We start from the raw sequence: 23,319 nt of genomic DNA, 5'->3' as shown, positions 1-23,319 counted from the left end.
GGTAGAGGGTGAGAACACCCCATCCACGTTCCTCCAGAATCTCAACAGCTTCTCCCCCATTTGCTTTCCCCAGTCCTACTAAACCCAACAAGTCACCTTCCTAGACATTGACCATCTCAAAGATGGCTACATCAGTAGCTCTGTCAATTTCAAACCCACTAACCACCAGCAATCCCTTCACTTCGACAGCTGCCACACGTTCCATACCAAGAAATCCCTTCCATACAGCCTAGCCAACCGTGCTCAATGCATCTGTAGTAACTAGTGGTCCCTCTCGAAATATACCGAGGATGTCAGGGAAGCCTTCACAGACTGAAATTACCCTCCTAATCTTGTTCAAAAACAAATATCCAATGCCTTATCTTTCCAGTCTCCCACCACATAGCAAAGTCTCGATGTCCGGCCACAGAGGAATATTCCACTTGTGACACAGTACCTCCCAGGACTGGAGCAACTGAATTACATATTCCACCAGGGTTTCAACTACTTCTCATCGTGCCCTGAAATGAGGAATGTCCTGCCCACTATCCTTCTGACTCCTCCTACAGTGTTATTCCGCCGTCCACTGAACCTACACAATATACTTGTACATCCTTACACAACCCTTGTTCCCAGTCCCTTACCTCATGGCTCATATCCCTTTAATAGACCTAGATGCTTGACTTGTCCCATTCATTCTCCCACCACCACCTACTCTAGTCTGATCACAAATATCACCTATACCATCAAAGGCAGGACTACCTGTGAACCCACTCATGTGATTTACGAGTTAAGCTGCAACCACTGTGTTGCATTCTATGTGGGCATGACAACCAACAAGCTGTCTGTCAACATGAATGGCCACCGATAAATCGTAGCCAAGTAAACAGTGGGACATCCTGTTGCTGAGATGCCCAACACAACATCCTTCATTTTAATGGCCACTTCACAGCCTGTGTCATATGGATCATTCCCACCAACACCAGCTTTTCTGAACTGTGCAGGTGGGAACTCTCCCTGCAATATGTCCTATGTTTCCATAATCCTCCTGGCCTCAATCTTCATTAGCCATTGTCCTCACCCACTGTTCCCTTTCCAGCACTACACAGCCCTCTATTCCAGCAATGCACCCAGTCTTTTTACTACATTTTTTTTTCACTAACCCCCCCCCCCCCAACCCCGCGCCATCTCCCCCAACCTTTCCCCTGCCCTCTATCTAACCTCCCCACTGCAGCTAGCTGCCCTACCCTCTCTCCACCTCGTCCCTGTGCGCTACCCAACAGCACTTCAGTGTTCCCGCCCCTACCCTACTATGCCAGCTGGAGTGGCCAAGCAGTTCTAGGTGCTTTAGTCTGGAACCGCGACTGCTACGGTCGCAGGTTCGAATCCTGCCTAGGGCATGGATGTGTGTGATGTCCTTAGGCCTGTTAGGTTTAAGTAGTTCTAAGTTCTTGGGGACTGATGACCTCAGAAGTTAAGTCCCATAGTGCATTTTGAACCTAGCCTACTATCCCTTTCCCTCCCTGCCCCAGCCTCCTCCTTACCTCCACCTGGTTGCCACTCTCATCATGCACTATTGCTGCTGCTTGCAGTGTGCCAGAGACTGCAGCTGTGTGTGTGTGTGGGGGGGGGGGGGGGCATGGGGGTGTAGGTGCACATGTCTGTCTGTATTTTTGACTAAGACCATGTTGGCCAGATTCTTATTTGTGATGGACAGTCATTTTGTTGTGCCTGTCTGCGACTCTGCATCTTCGGTATGTGGTGAGTAATTACGAATTAACAATTTTCAGATATTTTTCCCTTACCTGTACTGTGAAACCTAGGCACTTTGTAAATTTCTTCCCTCTAGGCCAGTGGGAAGTACCCTATATTTTGATGAGTGAGTTTGTGAGTATCGAAATATGTGACACAAATGGCTGTATCTTTTCATTGCATGTACTTAGAAGCTTCAGTCTTTTGCATTATCAAGTGAGCCTAGACCTTAATATTTGAAATGATGCATCTACTCTTTCCTTAAAAAATCAAATTTGATCAGTCGGACAGACAGAAAATGAAATGGTCCTATAAAGGTTCCATTCCCTGAGCAAAGATGATCTCCAACTCGGCTGAAAATCAAACCCTCAACCTCTTGATGTAGAGGCAGCAACATTAACCAGTAGCCCATGAGCAGCACACTGACTTTAAATACTTGTGATAAAGAAGTTGACCACCAATAGTTCCAATTTTATGAATTTTTTTTTTACTGAAGTTGCAACTGGTCATTGGTGCATAGGTTCATCTTTAGATGACAAGATTTATGTGTTTCACAATGAATAGCACATCGAATTACTGATAGCTCTTCTACTGCTATACTCTTTGATAAATGTTGTTATGATTAGAGCAATTTTGGTGATTAGTACAGTTTTGATGGATAAGACAATAAAGTTGATTAACACACTGTTTACTCTACAAGTTAGGTTACTTATAAACAGGCTAGTAAGGTGACATGAGACTGCCACATCCTCTGCTATCACTGAGTGTCATGTGAATATAGCAGTTTGAAGGTGGATGCAGGTACTTGAAACTAGTGACAGATTGAACAAAAACAAAACAAAAAAAGTAAAATAGTAACTGTTGTCATTATAACAACAAAAATCATCAGTTTTTGACAATATAATGTAATTGGGCAGGGAAAAAAAATCTACTCACAAAGTGTCGGCAGGAAAACACACGCATAAAAGGAGGTTATACTTAATGATAGTATGGGGTGCCATAGGTTACACGTCTCGGTCACCTCTTGTTCACATTGACGGCACTCTGAACAGTGGACGTTAACATTTCAGATGTGTTACGACCTGTGGCTCTACCCTTCATTCGATCACTGCTGAAATCCTACATTTCAGCAGGATAATGCACAACCGCATGTTGCAGTTCCTGTACGGGCCTTTCTGGATACAGAAAATGTTCGACTGCTGCCCTGGTCAGCACATTCTCCAGATCTCTCACCAATTGAAAACGTCTGGTCAATGGTGGCTAAGCAACTGGCTCATCACAATACGCCAGTCACTACTCTTGATGAACTGTGGTATCGTGTTGAAGCTGCATGGGCAGCTGTACCTGTACACGCCATCCAAGCTCTGTTTGACTCAATGCCCAGGCGTAACAAGGCTGTTATTATGGCCAGAGCTGGTTATTCTGGGCACTGATTTCTCAGGATCTATGCACCCAAATTGCTTGAATATGTAATCACATGTCAGTTCTAGTATAATATATTTGTCCAATAAATACCTGTTTATCATCTCATCGGATCGGAGCGTGGAATGTCAGATCCCTTAATCAGGCAGGTAGGTTAGAAAATTTAAAAAGGGTAATGGATAGGTTAAAGTGAGATATAGTGGGAATTAGTGAAGTTCGGTGGCAGGAGGAACAAGACTTTTGGTCAGGTGACTACAGGGTTATAAACACAAAATCAAATAGGGGTAATGCAGGAGTAGGTTTAATAATGAATAGGAAAATAGGAATGCGGGTAAGCTACTACAAACAGTATAGTGAACGCATTATTGTGGCCAAGATAGATACGAAGCCCACATCTACTACAGTAGTACAAGTTTATATGCCAACTAGCTCTGCAGATGACGAAGAAATTGAAGAAATATATGATGAAATAAAAGAAATTATTCAGATAATGAAGGGAGATGAAAATGTAATAGTCATGGGTGACTGGAATTCGAGTGTAGGAAAAGGGAGAGAAGGAAACGTAGTAGGTGAATATGGATTGGGGCTAAGAAATGAAAGAGGCAGCCGCGTGGTAGAATTTTGCACAGAGCACAACTTAATCATTGCGAACACTTGGTTTAAGAATCATGAAAGAAGATTGTATACATGGAAGAACCCTGGAGATACTAAAAGGTATCAAATAGATTATATAATGGTAAGACAGAAGTTTAGAAACCAGGTATTAAATTGTAAGACATTTCAAGGGGCAGATGTGGACTCTGACCATAATCTATTGGTTATGACCTGTCGATTAAAACTGAAGAAACTGCAAAAAGGTGGGAATTTAAGGAGATCGGACCTGGATAAAATGAAAGAACCGGAGGTTGTACAGAGTTTCAGGGAGAGCATAAGGGAACAATTGACAGTAATGAGGGAAAGAAATACAGAGAAGAAGAATGGGTAGCTTTGAGGGATGTAGTAGTGAAGGCAGCAGAGGATCAAGTAAGTAAAAAGACGAGGGCTAGTAGAAATCCTAGGGTAACAGAAGAAATATTTTAATTGATGAAAGGAGAAAATATAAAAATGCAGTAAATGAATCAGGCAAAAAGGAATACAAACGTCTCAAAAATGAGATCGACAGGAAGTGCAAAATAGCTAAGCAGGGATGGCTACAGGACAAATGTAAGGATGTAGAGGCTTATCTCACTAGGGGTAAGATAGATACTGCCTACAGGAAAATTAAAGAGACCTTTGGAGAAAAGAGAGCCACTTGTATGAATATCAAGAGCTCAGATGGAAACCCAGTTCTAAGCAAAGAAGGGAAAGCAGAAAGGTGGAAGGAGTATACAGAGGGTCTATACAAGGGCGATGTACTTGACGACAATATTATGGAAATGGAAGAGGATGTAGATGAAGACGAAATGGGAGATACAATACTGTGTGAAGAGTTTGACAGAGCACTGAAAGAACTGAGTCGAAACAAGGCCCTGGGAGTAGACAACATTCCATTGGCACTACTGACGGCCTTGGGAGAGCCAGTCCTGACAAAACTCTACCATCTGCTGAGCAAGATTTACAAGACAGGCGAAATACCCTCAGACTTCAAGAAGAATATAATAATTCCAATCCCAAAGCTAGCAGGTGTTGACAGATGTGAAAATTACCGATCTATCAGTTTAATAAACCACAACTGCAAAATACTAACACGAATTCTTTACAGACGAATGGAAAAACTAGTAGAAGCCGACCTCGGGGAAGATCAGTTTGGATTACGTATAGAAATACTGGAACACGTGAGGCAATACTGACCTTACGAATTATCTTAGAAGAAAGATTAAGGAAAGGCAAACTTACGTTTCTAGCATTTGTAGACTTAGAGAAAGCTTTTGACGATGTTAACTGGAATACTCTCTTTCAAATTCTGAAGGTGGCAGGGGTAAAATACAGGGAGCTTAAGGCTATTTACAATTTGTACAGAAACCAGATGGCAGTTACAAGAGTCGAGGGACATGAAAGGGAAGCAGCAGTTGGGAAGGGAGTGAGACAGGGTTGTAGCCTCTCACTGATGTTATTCAATCTATATATTGAGCAAGCAGTAAAGGAAACAAAAGAAAAATTCGGAGTAGGTATTAAAATCCATGGAGAAGAAATAAAAACTTTGAGGTTTGCAAATGACATTGTAATTCTGTCAGAGACTGCAAAGGACTTGGAAGAACAGTTGAATGGAATGGACAGTGTCTTGAGAGGAGTATATAAGATGAACATCAACAAAAGCAAAACGAGGATAATGGAATTTAGTCGAATTATGTCGGGTGATGCTGAGGGAATTAGATTAGGAAATGAGACACTTAAGGTAGTAAAGGAGTTTTGATATTTGGGGAGCAAAATAACTGATGATGGTCGAAGTAGAGAGGATATAAAATGTAGACTGGCAATGGCAAGGAAAGCGTTTCTGAAGAAGAGAAATTTGTTAACATCGAGTATAGATTTAATTGTCAGGAAGTCGTTTCTGAAAGTATTTGTATGGAGTGTAGCCATGTAGGGAAGTGAAACATGGATGATAAATAGTTTGGACAAGAAGAGATTTGAAGCTTTCGAAATGTGGCGCTACAGGAGAATGCTGAAGATTATATGGGTAGATCACATAACTATTGAGGAAGTATTGAATCGGATTGGGGAGAAGAGAAGTTTGTGGCACAACTTGACCAGAAGTAGGGATCGGTTGGTAGGACATGTTCTGAGGCATCAAGGAAGCACCAGTTTAGTATTGGAGGGCAGTGTGGAGGGTAAAAATCGTAGAGGGAGACCAAGAGATGAATACACAAGCAGATTCAGAAGGATGTAGGCTGCAGTAGGTAGGCACAGGATAGAGTAGCATGGAGAGCGGCATCAAACCAGTCTCAGGACTGAAGACCACAACAACAACAACAACATCTCCATTTCCTCTCGGTGTAGTAATTTTGATGGCCAGTAGTTGTGGCGAAGAGCAGGCTGAAGTTTAAGAAATTAGTCAGGAAGAATCAATACGCAAAGAAGTGGGATGTGGAAGTACTAAGGAATGACGAGATACGCTTGAAGTTTTCTAAGACTATAGATACAACAATAAGGAATAGGTAGTACAATTGAAGATGAATGGACATCTCTAAAAAGGGCAATCTCAGAAGCTGGAAAGAAAAATATAGTTACAAAGAAGGTAACTGTGAAGAAACAATGAGTAACAAAAGAAATGCTTCAGCTGATCAATAAGAGAAGAAAGTACAAAAATGTTCAGGAAAATTCAGGAATACAGAAATAAAAGTCGCTAAGGAATGAAATAAACAGGAAGTGCATAGAAGCTAACACAAAATGGCTGCTTGAAAAAAGTGAAGAAATCGAAAAAGAAATGATTGTCGGAAGGACATACCATCACCTTTGGTGAAATTAAAAATAAGGATGGTAACATTAAGAGTGCAACGTAAATTCTTGAGGAGAGAGTGGCTAGGTGGAAAAAGAGTTCATTGAAGGCCTCTATGAGAGGTGGGGAAGATGTGTCTGATGTGATAGTAGAAGAAACAGGAGTTGATTTATATGAGATTGGGGATCCAGTATTAGAATCAGAATTCAAGAGCTCTTTGGAGGACTTAAGATCATATAAGACAGAAGGAATGGATAATATTCCACCAGAATTCCTAAAATCATCGGGGGAAGTGGCAACAAGATTACTATTCATATTGGTGCATAGAATGTATGAGTATGGGGAGATACCATCTGACTTTTAGAAAAATATCATCCACACTATTCCGAAGATTGCAAGAGCTGACAAGTGTGAGAATTATCGCAGAATCAGCTTAACAGCTGATGCATCAAAGTTACTTGCAAGAATAATTTACAGAAGAATGGAAAAGAAAATTGAGGACGTGTTTAGAAGATGATCAGTTTGGCTTTAGGAAAAGTAAGAGCACCAGAGAGGCAATTGTGACTTTGGGATTGATAACAGAAGCAAGACTAAATAAAAATAAAGATGCACCTCATAGGATTTGTCGGTCTAGAAAAAGCATTTGACAGTGTAAAATGGTGCAAGGTGTTCGAAATTCTGAGAAAAATAGGGGTAACCTGTAGTGAGAGATGTGTAATATACAATATGCACAAGAGCCAAGAGGTAATAATAAGAGTGGATGACCAAGAACGAAGTTCTCAGATTAAAAGGTATGTAGTCTTTTGCCCCTATTGTTCAATCTGTACATCGAACAAGTAATGATGGAAATCAAAGAAAGGTTCAGGAGTGGAATTAAAATTCAAGGTGAAATGATCTCCTGAATGGACTGAACAGTCTAATGAGTGCAGCATATGGATTGAAAGTAAATCGAAGAAAGATGAAATAATGAGAAGTAGCAGAAATGAGAACAGCAAGAAACTTAAAATCAGGATTGATGGCCACAGAGTAGATGACGTTAAGGAATTTTGCTAGGTAGTAAAATAACCAGTGACAGACTGAACAGGAAGGACATCAAATACAGACTAGCACTGGCAACAAGAGCATTCCTGGCCAAGAGAAATCAGTTAGTATCAAACGTAGTCTTTGGTTTGAGGAAGAAATTTCTGAGAATGTACATTTGGAGCATAACATTGCGTGAGAGTGAAACGTGGACTGTGGGAAAGCCAGGACAGAAGACAATCGAAGCATTTGAGATATGGTGCTACAGACGAATGTTGAAAATTAGGTTAACTTATTAGTTAAGGAATGAGGAGGTTCTGCAAAGAATCAGTGAGGAAAGGAATATGTGGAAACCACTGACAAAGAGAAGGAACAGTATGATAGGACATCTGTTAAGACATCAGGGAATGACTTCCATGGTAGTAGAGGGAGCTGTAGAGGGCAAAAACTGTAGAGGAAGACGGGGATTGGAAAACATCCAGCAAATAATTGAGGATGTAAGTTGCAAGTGCTACTCTGAGATGAAGAGGTTGGCACACGAGAGGAATTCATGGCAGGCCGCATCAGACCAGTTGGAAGACGGATGACTAATAAATAAATAAATAAAAATCACAGGTGGCTTACCCTTTGATGTATGTTTTATCAGTTACAGTGCTGGTATAGGTGTTGGCTGGAGGGTGCATGGGGCAAATTGTGCAGCAGAGTTGGTCACAGGGGTAGGAGCCATATGGTAGGGAGATGGGTGCAGATGGAGCGTAAGGTGTGACAAGAATATTGCGGAAATTGGCAGGATGAAGAAAAGCTGTTCTAGGTGTGGTGGGCAAAATCTCAGACAGAATATATCTCATTTCTGAGCACGATTTTAGGAAGTCGAAGCCTTGTCGAAGTAGCTGATTAATACATTCAAGATTAGGATAATATGGAGTGACAAGTGGCGTGCTCCATAGTTGTTTTTTGGAGGTATCAGCAGTACCAAGATTGGATGTGATGGCCTGAGCAATCTGCTTTTGAACTATTCTGGTAGGGTAATTACATCCAGTGAAGGCTGAGGTGAGAACGACGGTGTATTGCTGTAAAGAGTATGCATTCGAACAAATACATTTGCCTTGAATGCCAAGGCTGCATGGCAGGGAACGTTTGACATGGAAAGGATAGCACTTTCAAAATGGAGATACTGTTGTTTGTTAGTAGGTTTAATGTGGTAAGAAGTGTGTAGCTGGCCTTCGGTAAGGATGAGATCAATATCAAGGAAAGTGGAACGGGATTTGGAATAGGACCATGTGAAATTTCATTGGGAGAAATGTATCTAAACCAAACCAGGAGTTGAAGGCTCTTGGATCCCAGGAAAGTCCCCTCCAAGCAAGCCATGAAAAGGTTGGCATAGGAAGAAGCCATCCTGGTTCCCATGGCTGTACCCTTTATCTGTTTATATGTCTGCCCCTCGAAGGTGAAGTAGTTGTCGGCAAGTATAAAGCTGATTAAGGTGAGCAGGAAGGGTGTCAAGATTTGGAATTTGTGGCTGCTGACTGAGGAAATGTTCAGCAGTAGCCCATCCATGTTTGTGAGGAAAGTTGGTATAGAGGGAGGTGGCATCAGTGGTGACAAGCAAGGTGTGTGGTGGAAGTGGACAGGCATGGCTTTCAGATGATCTAGGAAGTCATTGGTGCCTTTAATACAAAACAGGAAGTCTTTGTACTATGGATTGCAGATGCTGATCAGCTAAGACGGATATGTGTTCAGTGGGTGCCTTATTGCCATCAGCTTTAGGACAGCCAGGATGAAAAGGTTTGTGGATCTTAGGAAGAAGGTAGAAGGTGGGGGTGTGAGGTTTCGGTGGGAAAGAAGTTATAGGGGTTGAGATATTAGTCCTTACAAGCAACCTGATATTTTAAGGAGTGACTGCAGTCATCTTGAATCACAGGGGATGGTATCTTGATGACAGATGCTGTATGTAGAGTTATCAGACAGCTGGTGTAGACCTTCATTAACATACTCCATCTGCTGGGAAGATATTAATGGATTCATCAGCCTTTAGGGAACGCAGAGGACAGGGTAGGGCCATGACTAGGACCTGAGGAAGGGTTGTGAAGCAGTACTGGATGTGAGGAATTCTTGGAATAGGTGGTTTTGAGGTAGTGATGGCGGATCATGTTGGGACTGAGGTCATAACTGTTCAGGGCAGGGCAGGTTTTCTGTTGGAAAGATTTTGGGGTTGGGTTTGCAAAGTGGTGTTCCCAGGTGACAGTACATGTGGAGAAAAGTATGTCTTTCACCAAGAAGTATGATTAAATGCAGGTGTAGGGCTGAAAGCAAGCTCCTTGGAGAATACTGATGGAGGGATCATGCTTTAGATGAAAGGTTGAGAACACTATACTGTTGTGACTTATTCTTGTGATTGAGTTATCATTAGTCTGGAAGGCAGTGATGAAGGCTGTGGGATGTTAAGTAGGTTGGCCAAGCTCAGTTTGTAGGAGTGAAGTGGTGGTTGATGGTGTACCTTTTTAGGGAGCTGCAGAGGGACGGGAAAGGAAAGGAAATACCAGTGTTCAGGTGGTTTAGGAGAAGGTGGGATAGCTTTTTGATGTGAAGTATGGCATATTATTACAGTCTGAAGCTGGTTTGATGGTTGGTACCATCCAAGGAAACATGAGGGGGCAGATAACTGCAGGATTTTGTAAGAAGAGATAAGTGTGGTGGAATGGAAATTGGCAGGCAAGACATACAAGTCACAGATTAGCTGGGTAAGCGTAAGACATTGTTGTACAGGGCTAATTCTAAATGATGGACCCATTTTCAAAACTTCGTATTTATTGAAGTACAAATCCAAAATGAACAAGATTTATACCAATGAACAGAGGTTTCAAATTTTTTTCAAAATGTTTGATATCAATTCAATAATTTGTAGTTAATTAGTTTTAATAATTATTTAATAATTAGAAATGTGATAAATGTTGTAAATGTTCAATGTGGCCACCATTGGCTGCATGGCAAACATTGACGCAGTAGCCAAATTCTTCCCACCCACGTAAAAGTGTATCTGCTGTTACTGAGTGCACGGCAGCAGTGATTCGGTTTCGCAGATCGTTCATAGTGGTTGTTAGAGGCTCTATGTAAACATCTTCCTTCATGTAACCCCATAAGAAATAGTCAGAGGGTGTGAGATCAGGAGATCTCGATAGCCAGAACTGCAAAGCAAGGTCCACAGGTCCCCAGCAAGTGATCCAGTGCTGAGGTAGGGAGTCATTCAAAAAGCCTCATACATCATGGTGCCAATGGGTTGGAGCTCCATCCTATTTGGAAATGAAGTCCTGGTCATCTTCCATAATTTGAGGGAACAGCCATTGTTCCAACATTTCCAGTTACGTGATTCCCGCAAAGAAAAATGGTCCATCAACCTTTGTACAGGATACGCCACAGAACATGTTGATCTTCAGTGAGTCTCTTCCTTGCAGTGGTGAATGTGGATTTTCCAAACCCCATATGTGAACATTGTGTCTGTTGACTTTTCCACTAAGGTGGAATGTCACTTCATTGCTAAAAATTACACTCTGTAGAAATGCATTATCCTCTATCTTTGCTAGCTCATAACCAGAAAATGCGAGACGCTTATGTTTGTCATTGGGGTTGAGAGCATGCACGATTTGTAATTGGTAGGGCTTGTACAGCAAACGCCATCACAGAACTTTCCATACAGTCGGTTGGGATATTCCAAGTTCTTAACTGGTTATGCTGGTAGACGTACTTAGACTGCACACACAACTTTCTTGAATTTGTCGGACATCATCCTCTGACACATGTGGTCAGCCTGTGCTTTTTCCTTTGCACATACTCCCACTCTATTTAAATTGTTTAAACCAACAGCTAATGCTTTTGCGAGTTGGTGGTTGAATACTGAATTTGGTATGAAATGCCCGCTGCACTGCAATTTGTGACACTCTTTTTGTGAACTCTGCCCCACAGGTCACCATATCACTCACAACTGACATTGAAATGGAATGACGAGCATATTGCCACATGAACTATATGGGCCGCTTTCGAAACAATCACCACGAACCAAATAAATTGAAACTTCTTCTTTTCATTGGTATAAAGCTTACTCATTTTGGATTTGTACTTGAATACATATAAATTTTTGAAAATGATTCCATCATTTAAAATAACCCGATATTTGAAACTGTAAAAGTGCATGATGTAGAGTAGGATTACATCTAAAAACAGGAACTTTCAATGTTAGGCCTTTGGGAGTGTCTCCAATACACAAGCAGGATCAAGAAACAATATGTGGGATCTCAGTTTTAATAGTGCAAAAGTGTGCTTAAAAAAAATTGATGTAATATGTGATAAGTCATCATGGCAAGAGAGGAGAGTTTTGAGTGTTAGAAATGGTGAGAGTGGCAAAAAATACAAGCAGAGGGTAGAAAAGATAGAAAATGGAAGAAAAGCAAGGAAAAAATTAGAAAAATTGGTACAAAAATAATAACAGCCTCTTTTTAACAAGAGTTAATGAGTGGGCGAGAATTTCCCACCATAAAAGTGGTCTATATGGTACGAAAAAAGATTGGAAAAGAAAAAATCAACAAGCAAAGTCATTAAAAGAGACAAAATTTTAAAAACTGAGTAAACAGAAAGAGAAAGTCATAGAAGAAAATGTAAACTACTTTCCTTGGCAAATAAAGTAATCTAGGAGATGGCAGTAAGTCAGAGCACTTTGGAAAAAAAAAATACACAGAAACGTAAAAGAATTGCGTATAAACAAGGTAAGTGGAGGGTAGGAAAGAAAATAGTTGTCAGATTTCTGAATAAATTGGCGAAAAAAGAAGAGTGGGAGAAGGCCATTCAGTGTAGTGAACTGTAAACAAATTGCTATATGTAAATTCATAAGTTATAATGGACCCATCTAAGTGCACAGAAATCACTACTAGAAAAGATTTAGGGGCAAAGCATTGATTAATCGTGGTGATACAGATAAACAAACAAACAGCCTAGTACATGAGGTAGAAAACAATGACAATTTGAACAAGACAGATGACAACTGACAAGAGGGTAACATAAGAAGCAATGATGGCCACAGGGCTAATATAATAACGGAAATAATCAATTTTTGACAATATAATGTAATTGCGTACATAAAAAAGTCTCTCACCAAACAGTGGCAGAAAAACACACATGTGAAAGGAGGTTAAGCTTTCAGAGCCAGTGGCTCCTCCTTCCAGCAAAAGGGTTGAGAGGGAAGGAAGAGGACTGGAGAAGTTTAGGAAATGTGGTACATTTTGGAGAAGGGTAAGGCCATGGGAACCAAGATGGCTACTTCCTGCAGTAACCTTTTCATGGCTCGCTTGGAGGGGCTTTCCTGGGAGCCATAACCCTTCAGTCCCTGGTTTGGTTTAGATACATTGATGACATTTTTGCCATATGGACTCACAGTGAGGCTGACCAGTCAAAATCCCTAGAACCCCTAAATACCTTCTCCCAATTAAATTTTGCAAGGTCCTATTCTGAATCCCATACCACTTTCCTCGATGATGATCTCATCCTCACCAAAAGTTACCCATGTGACTGCCCCTGTTGCAAGACTTGCCCCATGCACCCTCCTACCACCACCTATACCAGCATTGTAACTGGCAAAACATGTGCTGTTAATTGATCCATGTTGTATATCAGCTGTTATGTAAACACTGTTTGGCTTTTTACATCGGCATGACTACCACCAAGTTAGCAGGTAGGATGAATGGGTGTAGGCAGAGGGTGTTTAGTGGCAACACAAAATATCCTGTCACAGAGCATGGTCAACAACATGAGTCGTCATCTCAGTGCCTGATTCACTACATGTGCCATCTGGACTCTTCCGCAGATACCATTTTCTCAGAGGTCCGCAGGTGGGAACTAGTGCCTCAACACCTCCTTGGTTCTCGCCACACACGTGGTCTTAATTAACATTAATTTCTTCCATTACAGCATTTCTTCACAGTAACTACTACTTTCTTCACTCTGTTTTAGTTTTCTACATCCTTCATGTTCTGACCTGTCTATTTTTCACTGTTACATGCAACGTGCTTAGCTTCTCACTCTTATTAACTTGTGCAGAATGTTTTATCACTTTTTTGTGTTTTTGCATATTACCCTATCTTCCACCTGTAAGCTCTCAGGTTTTCAAATACCATCTGATGCAGTTCCCAACAATCAGTCTTTCCTTCTAAACCCATCCAGTAAGCCTTCCCTGACCTGCAATTCTGCGTGACTTCTCCAAATTCTACCACTTTTCCTAAACCTTTCCAGTCCTCTTTCTTCATCCTTCTTCCTTCCCCTTCAATCCTTCTGCTTAAGAAGGAGGCAGCTTGGAGGGGCTTGCATAAGTATAACTATCTTTTATATATGTGTGGTTTTCCTGCTGCCACTTCATGATTTTTTTTTTAATCTGTTGAGTTACATATATTGACTATTATCACTGTTATTCATTTCAGATATTTTGATTCCTCTCTCCAAAATCTGTCTCACTGTTAATATTCCATCTTTGTGGCATAATGCACCATATTATAATGTAAATGTTGTTCACTGTTGGAATTCATTGCATGATATTTGACAATTTTGGTGACAAGAGGTTGTCTGTTTCCTGCATATTACATATTTAAGCTGTCACATTAACTAGAAGTTTTCTATTCGACACCTCACCATTTTGCTACTTTGAAATATCATTCACCACTTCCTTCATAAAATATGTTCTTCATTAGTTGATACCGGCCGGGGTGGCCGAGTGTTTCTAGGCACTACAATCTGGAACAGCGTGACCACTGCGGTCGCAGGTTTGAATCCTGCCTCTGGCATGGATGTGTGCTATGTCCTTAGGTTAGTTAGGTTTAACTAGTGCTAAGTTCTAGGGGACTGATGACCTCAGAAGTTAAGTCCCATAGTGCTCAGAGCCATTTGAACCATTAGTTGACCATTATAAACCAGTTCCTTCAGAAAGTAGTATATTATATTTACCGTGTAGTTAACTTATTATTTCTTACTTGCAGCTGCCAAAGCAATGCATGTAACAAAATGCTTTGATGTAAATAAAATAAAAAGAAACTTCCACATGGGAAAAATATATTAAAAACAAAACCCTCCCACCACCACCTACTCCAGTCCTGTAACCTGTAAGGTGTACACGATCAGAGGCAGAGCCACGTGTGAAAACACCCACGTGATTTACCAACTGACCTGCCTACACTGTGACACTTTTTATGTGGGAATGACCAGCAACAAACTGTCCATTCGCATGAATGGACACAGGCAGACAGTGTTTGTTGGTAATGAGGATCACCCTGTGGCTAAACATGCCTTGGTGCACGGCCAGCACATCTTGGCACAGTGTTACACCGTCCGGGTTATCTGGATACTTCCCACCAACACCAGCCTATCCGAACTCCGGAGATGGGAGCTTGCCCTTCAATATATCCTCTTTTCTCGTTATCCACCAGGCCTCAATCTCTGCTAATTTCAAGTTGCCACCACTCATACCTCACCTGTCATTCAACAGAATCTTTGCCTCTGCACTTCCACCTCGACTGACATCTCTGCCCAAACTCTTTGCCTTTAAATGTGTGTGTGTGTGTGAGTGTGTGTGTGTGTGTGTGTGTGTGTGTGTGTGTGTGTGTGTGTGTGTTGTTTTATTGTGCCTGTCTACCGGCGCTTTCCTGCTTGCTAAGTCTTGGAACCTTTGTTTTTAATGTAACAATATGTTTTAAGTTTCGTAATTTGTTCATGCATCTTTCAAATGTATATTGAGCTGTGTTTCTCCCAGTGTGCGTGCGTGTGTGTGTGTGTGTGTGTGTGTGTGTGTGTGTGTGAGAGAGAGAGAGAGAGAGAGAGAGAGAGAGAGAGAGATCAAAACTGTGGCCAGAAGCTATATGTGAGTGTCTTTTAATTGTGCCTGTCTGCAACTTGACTTGTCTTCTTTATGGTATGTAGCAATTTATCTTTTCTTATATTGTTCATATTCCTACCTGGAGTTTCCATTGTTTGAAACATGAAAATATAAGTTATTATCAGATTTTTTTGACAGTTCAATGTTGACAGTTCTTTACTGACAAAAACATACTTTTTTTTACATTTTGTTACTATAAAAAGTATTGTACTTACAAAGACATGACAGAAAAATATGCTATAAATGTAATATGGTCATCCCTTCCAGCTAGACATCACTTAACATTGGCAATTAGCCAAAACAGGCCTTTTGTGTAAAATATTAAAAAATATATTTCATTATTGCTGCTAATTTTGGAACATTCAGTTTCATTGTGTCTTATACTGATGTATAATGTGATAAGTGTCCAATGGAATATGAAGTATTTAAATAATTTATGACCTTATACAGGGTACACAAAGTTCACAGATGCCAGTGGTGTTCAGTGTGGTGGATGGAAAGAGGATAACAGTGATGAAATTTTCTCATAGTTCAATGTGCGTAGACCATCCAGTTGTTACATAACTTTTTGCGTTGGAAGATATTACCATAAACTGATAGTCACTTTCAAAGCAACATTTCAGGTATCTTGTCGATATACCATACCTCGACTCAATATTTTGAGAATATTTTCCCACCCTACAGTATTAGCAGCTATTTTTAAAAGTATTTGGAGGCCGTAAATGCATTGTAGCTTTCTTAAAATTTGTCCACTTGTATGTAGTAATACTCAGTATTTATTTAAAACCATTTAATTATTATTATTATTATTATTATTATTATTATTATTATTACTACTACTACTACTACTACTACTACTACTACTACTATTACTAGACACAATTGGTCTCTGATTTTGTGTGTTTCGTAGTCACAATTTTCATTGTTAAATGTAGCCCCTTATGCTTGCTTGTGAAGTAACGGTAATGGCATTCATCATAATTACAGACACTTCAGTTTCCTATATTTAGGAGATGACAGCTTGTGTCTTTCATTCAAAACGGTTCTGAACAAGTGTAATTTACTCTAAGAAACTCTCCTTTTCCTTGATGAGATCTGTCTGTATTAGAACATTTTCCCTGTTAGCTTGTTATTCCTGTTCAGTTTTATTATTTACAATCCTTCCATTTGTGTAAATTGTGCTGTTTCAGCAACACATTGTCTTTATTTTTGTATTTTCTCAGCTCACTGCTAGTTCTTGAATTGTAAATCTCTGATATATTCATTGTTACCAGGTCTTACCTGAGTATTTTAATATTCACTAAAATAATTTCTTATATAATAACTTTTCTTCCTACCTTTATGGAGTGAGACTAACATTTCATGCTTACTCTCTTCCTAGCTGCTGGAAACGTTGCAGTTTCTCTGTGTTAAGTGTTGCCCTGCAGATTTTATAGAACTTAAAATGTTTACTGTTATTGCATTGCCCTTTAAATTTGAAAGCTTCCCTCTGCTTAAGGCTGAGTTTAATGCATTAGATTCTGGGTATTGTTAAGATTAAAAGAAACAGAGCAATAGAACAATTTCCTATTGGTCTGGTAAACCGTTGCTATAAAATCACAAGTCTTCCAAATTTTATCCTGCATACTTTATTGAACTTACTGTTGGATACATACACTGTATGTTAGGGTCAACTGAAACAAAGATTATCTTGTTGTTGTTATCTTGATGAGAAAATATTGAATTTATAGAATCAAAGATGTATTAATAGAAATCAGCAGTGACAGAAAATAGAAGGTAAAAAACTGAACAAGTTTGTATACAATTTTTTTTAGATTATGATATAAACAGATCTTTTAAATTGGTGTAGATGAAATAAAAGAAAGCTAATATAGTACTGAATATTTTTTACTGTCGGATATCTGGTGTCCAGTACAATTTTCTAGTATTCACTTCATTACTGTTACACTTAGTGTTCAGTAATGTGTTTCTGGATCCTCATCAAATGGCAATAATTTTATTTTGTTTTGTGTGTGATTTTTCAGAAACTGAACTTACAGTACCAACTGCTGATGGAATGCCAGTGCAGCAAATGGAATGTACAGAGATAAAGTCACGGCCCCGGCCCGGCTCCTTCAACACTGGTCGGCCCCGAGTGCCAAGATTGCCACCGCCTCCCCCTGCAGTACAGCGTCGTAACAGCACGACAAACTCTTCAGTGGATGACAGGAGTGATTCGCAGGACCTGATATCATTTAGCAGCCCATCGCCTCCAGATCGAAGTAGCTGCGGTCTCGATCTCGAATCTCTGGTGTCAGACACCGACCGGCCTAGCTTCGAACGTAGCCAGAGTGTTGTTCCACAGATGAGACTGTCTTCATCGTCGAGTGTATCATCACCTTTTGTACCATCCATTCTGCATGGATATCCAAAAAGTGGTTCTAAAGCAGATACTATACATTCATATCACCCTTTGCAACACTCACCTCAGCAACAAAACCATTTACAGCCAAGGTCAGGGTTTCTTGGTCTTTCCTACAGAACAGCATTATCTGAAGATAGTCCTGTTTATAACACAGTCATTCCTATAGTAAACAAGTCAGATTTCTCTGTGCAGCAAGTGTTTGATCCAGTGAGAACTTTTTCTCAAGCAGTACCTGGTGTCCATAAAGGTGTGTCAGGAACTGGAGATTCATCAAATTTCAATGTTCTGAAGGTCATAGAGAAGAAAGACAATAGTAACTTAATTGACCTCCAGTCATATGACAGCAAGGAAGAGGAATCTGTAGACAAAACATTAGTGAGAGTTAGTGTCCTTGAAGCATTTGACCCATTATTATCGAGTGATGTTCATGTCAAGTACAATGAATTCAACAGAACTTCTGAAACAGACATGTCTGGCACTGATTCAAAAAATGGTAAGTAATAATTTACAGTTTATAAATTATTAAAGAAAAGTTTGGTGGAACAATTTTTCTGCAATTCTTTTAACTGAATATGTTCAGGCTATTGTCCAGTTGAAGTATGATTTAACACTAAAATAGCTTATTCAATTGTACACTGAAGAGCCAAAGAAACTGGCACACCTGTAGGGCCCCCACGAGCATGCAGAAGTGCCACAACATGACGTGGCATGGACTCAACTAATGTCTTAAGTAGTACTGGCAAGAACTGACACCATGAATCCAGCAGAGCCGTCCATAAATCTGTAAGAGTACTAAGAGGTTGAGATCTCTTCTGAACAGCGCATTGCAAGGCATCCTAGATATACTCAGTAGTGTTAGTGTCTGGGGCATTTGGTGGCCAGCGTAAGTGTTTAAACTCAGAAGAGTATTTATGCAGCTACTCTGCAGCCATTTTGTGAGAGTGGCGTGTCGCCTTGTCATGCTGGAATTGCCCAAGTCTGTCTGAATGCACAATGGACATGAATGGATGCAGGTGATCAGACAGGATGCTTACGTACATGTCACACTCGCTGACGCTTGTTGATGGCCCAGCATTCAAATCTGCAGCAGTTTGCAGAAGTAGATAAGTACTGTCATGTTGAACTATTTTCTTAAGTTGTTGTTGGTCCAGTCCTTGCAAGATCTTTTTCCGGCTGCAGTCATGTCGGAGATTGATATTTTACCAGATTCCTGATAGTCACAGTACACTTATGAAATGGTCATACGGGAAAATCCCCATGTCATCACTACATCAGAAATGCTCTGTGTCCCATTTTCCATGCGCCGACACGACATTCGAACTCAATTAAATCTCGATAACCTGCCATTGTAGCAGCAGTAACCAATCTAACAACGGTGCCAGACACTTGTCGTTTTATATAGGCATTGCTGGCTGCGATGCTGTATTCAGCATGTTTACATATCTCTGTATTTGAATATGCATGCCTATACCGGTTTCTTTGGAGCTTCAGTGTATATAATGTACTCTAATTCTGTTTAGTGAAAGTGTTTCCTTACAAAAAGCTGAAATGACTATTCATCTTACAACTAAGGGGCACTACTAGTATAAAATTAGTGACATTTTCCTTGTTTATGCTGCAATTGTTAGACAACATATATATGTCTAACACAAGATGTGTAGATTCTTTCCTACTAATTACAGCATAATTAAGGTAAAATGTCACTTTGTCAAATTGGTATTTACTGTTTATATTCTGTTCATAGGGGGTTAGGTTGGAATCCCAGTACACATTTACTGATTTTGGACATTCAGTTTGCTTGTAAATGGATTTCATTCATTCTTTATGTTCTGTAGATCCCATTAAAGAAGGGAACCTACAGGGATGTGGAATAACCTAGGTAAGCTTTAACAAAAGTCAGAAAAATCACAGCTCAATCTATATACTGCATTAACAATAAATTTCCACAATAATGTTTAACTTTTTCATGACTAAAATATTTACAGAACTTCTTATGAGCACTTTATTAGGCTAATAAACCACTCATAAAAAAGTAGTTTACATCTTGAAAGCTGCATATTAGCCCAAAGGTAGGACATAATTAGTGGGGACTATTGTTTCCACTTAACTGTGGAGTAACTCAACTCAGGAATAAAAAAATAAAGTTGTTCCTTATTTTTAAGGACAAAAAACAACTTCAATATTACTTCCACATGTACTAATTTGTTGTAGTCCTTTGAGGTGACTAAGGTGATGTACCATGGAACTTGGAGAAGCATGGTTTATACATAATGGCACATTATAGCTGCTGCACATATTCCTTTGTTTTCTTTGTTCTTTCTGCTGCATCCTCTGTTCGTGTCACCTTTCTTGGGCAAGTGGGTTCCAACTTCTGCAGACAAACTTCATCTGGAACTCCAGACACACATCTTTCAGTGTTTGGAAATCTACTGTCCTCCTTAAGACTTGAAAAGCCGGAGATGAGCTATCAAAAAGTTAAGACAGTCTGTTTCTGTCTTCTCAAGCTTCCATATAGGCCTCTTGTAGGAATTAACAACTGCCAAATCTATTAGAAAGAAAAACAGTTTCTGTCACCATTTCAGTGGATGATGACCTACAGTGTACAATCCCCACAGCTGATCAAATCTATCAATTCCTCCCATTATTTTGTTAAACTCTGCCACAGTCAAAGCAGCAGAATACTTCACTGCTGCTACCATCTTTATTCATTCACAAAGCATCGATGTTTTTGGGATGTTGTTATTTGATAATATATGTAGAGGTTGGCTATCGTGCCACTTGACAGCTGTAGCGCGTGACCCAACAGCAAATTCAGATTCTCCTCTACTAACTTTCTAATTTTTTTCAGCATGTCTGGCAAATCCATCCTGTTTGAACAATAGTTTCATAGCCTTAAAGGCCAATGAGACTGTAGCTCAGCAAATACCAGCAAACTTTTGCTTCCGACCATTAAATTTATTGTTGTAAGCATGTAATCTTTAATCAGCGAAAATTCAGACCCATCATCTTTCTTTTTTTTTTCAGTGTAGGTGTGCAAGTTTATAGTGTACCTATTCTGTGTGTCAGCTAGACACTACGCTTTATAGCCATACTTGACTGGTTTCTTTGGCATATATTGTTTTAGTGCTGAACATCCCTTGAAGGCCACTTTACATTTGTCAGCTGCCAAAACATGTGGTGGTTTGTATCTTTCATACAGTTTCTTTGACAGAGCACCTATGACAGGTTGGATTTGTGCAGCATATCATATCCCAGTTGTACTGTTTTGACATGTGCTGCTGTCATTGCAATGCAGATTCTCAACAAGTTTTTGTATTGATGCTTTGTCATCAGTGAGGAGATAACAGGTACACAGTGGATAGGATTAATACTCCAATAATTTGAGTTGAAACTAGTGTATACCCATCAAAATAAGCATTCCCATAAAAGTTTTTACCTCAGCAATGGTGATGTCCTGCCAATTGGAAGTTACCTTACTTGTTTTCTTTCTTGACCTCACCACACACCTTTCCTGTTTGACATATAAGTTCACATGATTGCAAATGTATAGCAATAAATCTTTTGTAAATAAAGATTGCAAATATATTATTACATTATCAGACCTAGAGAGATTCACCACATTTTCTGTACTTTCTTCTAATTTTACTGGAAGATTTTTCAATATAAGAAGTATTCTCACTCCATGTGTTAACACTAGGAGAAAATGGGGAAATAGCTCTTTCCGGGATCAAGTTCAATACTCTTGGATAAGAGAGACACGATTCCCATTTCTCCATGTGCTATTGTTGGATCAAAATCATCATTACCTGGTACCTTAATGTTATCATTAATTTCATTCAGGTCTGTCAAGTGTGCCCGGGAATTGATGTCTTTATCAGAACTGGAGTCAGTGTCAAAACCTGAACCTTATGCATCTCCTGATGAGTGCGAAATTCTGAGAAATTTTTCTGGCATCAGTCCAGTCATTCTAAACAGTGAGATATATACATTGGACACCACATTCATTCCATAACTGTACACTTTGCACCACACAGAGTTCAATGGGACAGCAGGGGCTGTGTGGTGTGGACTGGGTGGTTTTTTAGGCTCCAGGGTCTCGGGGAAATGCAAAAAGAGCTTCAGTCTCAAAGGGTGCAGGTTGAACTTCGGAAGAACATACAGGAACCATCAGTATAACAGTTGTAAACTGTTGTAGCTGTGTTGGGAAAGTACCAGAGCTCCAAGCGCTAATAGAATGCACTGATGCTCAAATCGTTACAGGCACTGAAAGCAGGTTAAAACTGCAGAAAATTTCAGCTGAAGTTTTTGTGAAGAACCTAACTGTGTTAGGAAAGAATAGGTAAACACAGTCAGCGGTGGCGTGTTTGTTGCTGTTAGAAGTGGTTTATCTTGTAGCAGAATTGAAGCTGATAGTTCTTCTGAGTTAGTATGGGCAGAGGTCATTCTTGCCAATTGGAATAAAATAATAACTGAATCTTTTACCGACGTCCCAACACAGATGATACAATTGATGAGAGATTCAAGGAAAACTTGAGTTTAGTTTCAGACATTTAGCCTGGTGACTTTAATTTGCCCTCAATGTGTCAGTGAAAATACATGCTTAAACCCAGAGGTACGCATAAATAATCATCCAAAATTGTGCTAAATGCATTCTCTGAAAATTATTTTGAGCAGTTAGTTCATGAGCCCATGCAGACAGTAAACGTTTGTGAAAACACACTTGACTTCTTAGCAGCAAATAAACCTGAGCTAATAACAATCATCAAAACGGATACAGCGATTAGTGAACACAGGGTTGTCTTAGCGAGATTGAATATTGTAACCCCAAATCCTTCAAAAATAAACAAAAAATATACCTGTTCTAAAAAGCAGATAAAAATTCACTTGACACCTTCCTGAGACACAATCTCTACTCCTTCCAAAATAACAATGTAAATGTAGACCAGATGTGGCTTGATTTCAAAGAAATAGTATTGACAGCAATTGAGATATTTATACCAAATAAATCAACAAATGATGGAGGTGACCCACCGTGATACACAAAACAGGCCAGAGCACTGTTGCAGAAACAATGAAAAAAAGCATGCCAAATTTAAACAAATGCAAAATCTCTATGATTGGCGATTTTTCTACAGAAGTTTGAAATTTTCCACGGACATCAATGCAAGATACTTATAATCGTTTGCACAATGAAACTTTCTGAAAACCTGGCATCTTCTTCCTGACATTTCATTGCCAACTGCAGGCAACATCTTCAGAGGTGAGTCAGTGACTGGCTGCCAGGCTATGGAGGTCCCGATTGTATAGAGCGCATAGAGGGCACCACCATACATCACTTGGGGCCGAAGTACATCTCTCTCTGACTAATGTCATTATTCTCGATAATTGATTGTCACATCATTGGTGCAAAGTCGACTGCCA

General features: G+C 39.9%; 1 protein-coding gene across 1 annotated transcript in view; it reads left to right on the top strand.

Annotated features, from left to right (window-relative positions):
- Positions 1 to 23,319, top strand: part of LOC126282227 (phosphatidylinositol 4-phosphate 3-kinase C2 domain-containing subunit alpha) — a 249,561-nt gene that overhangs the window by 27,527 nt on the left and 198,715 nt on the right. Inside the window, exon 3 of the mRNA XM_049981793.1 lies at positions 17,519 to 18,391. Within this exon, the coding sequence (XP_049837750.1) occupies positions 17,519 to 18,391 (873 nt within the window). The remainder of the gene's footprint in view (positions 1 to 17,518; positions 18,392 to 23,319) is intronic.

Source organism: Schistocerca gregaria, chromosome 7, assembly GCF_023897955.1.
Source record: "Schistocerca gregaria isolate iqSchGreg1 chromosome 7, iqSchGreg1.2, whole genome shotgun sequence".
Lineage (NCBI taxonomy): Eukaryota > Metazoa > Arthropoda > Insecta > Orthoptera > Acrididae > Schistocerca > Schistocerca gregaria.
Note: the sequence above shows the minus strand (reverse complement) of the source record. Positions and strands in the feature narration are given on the sequence as shown.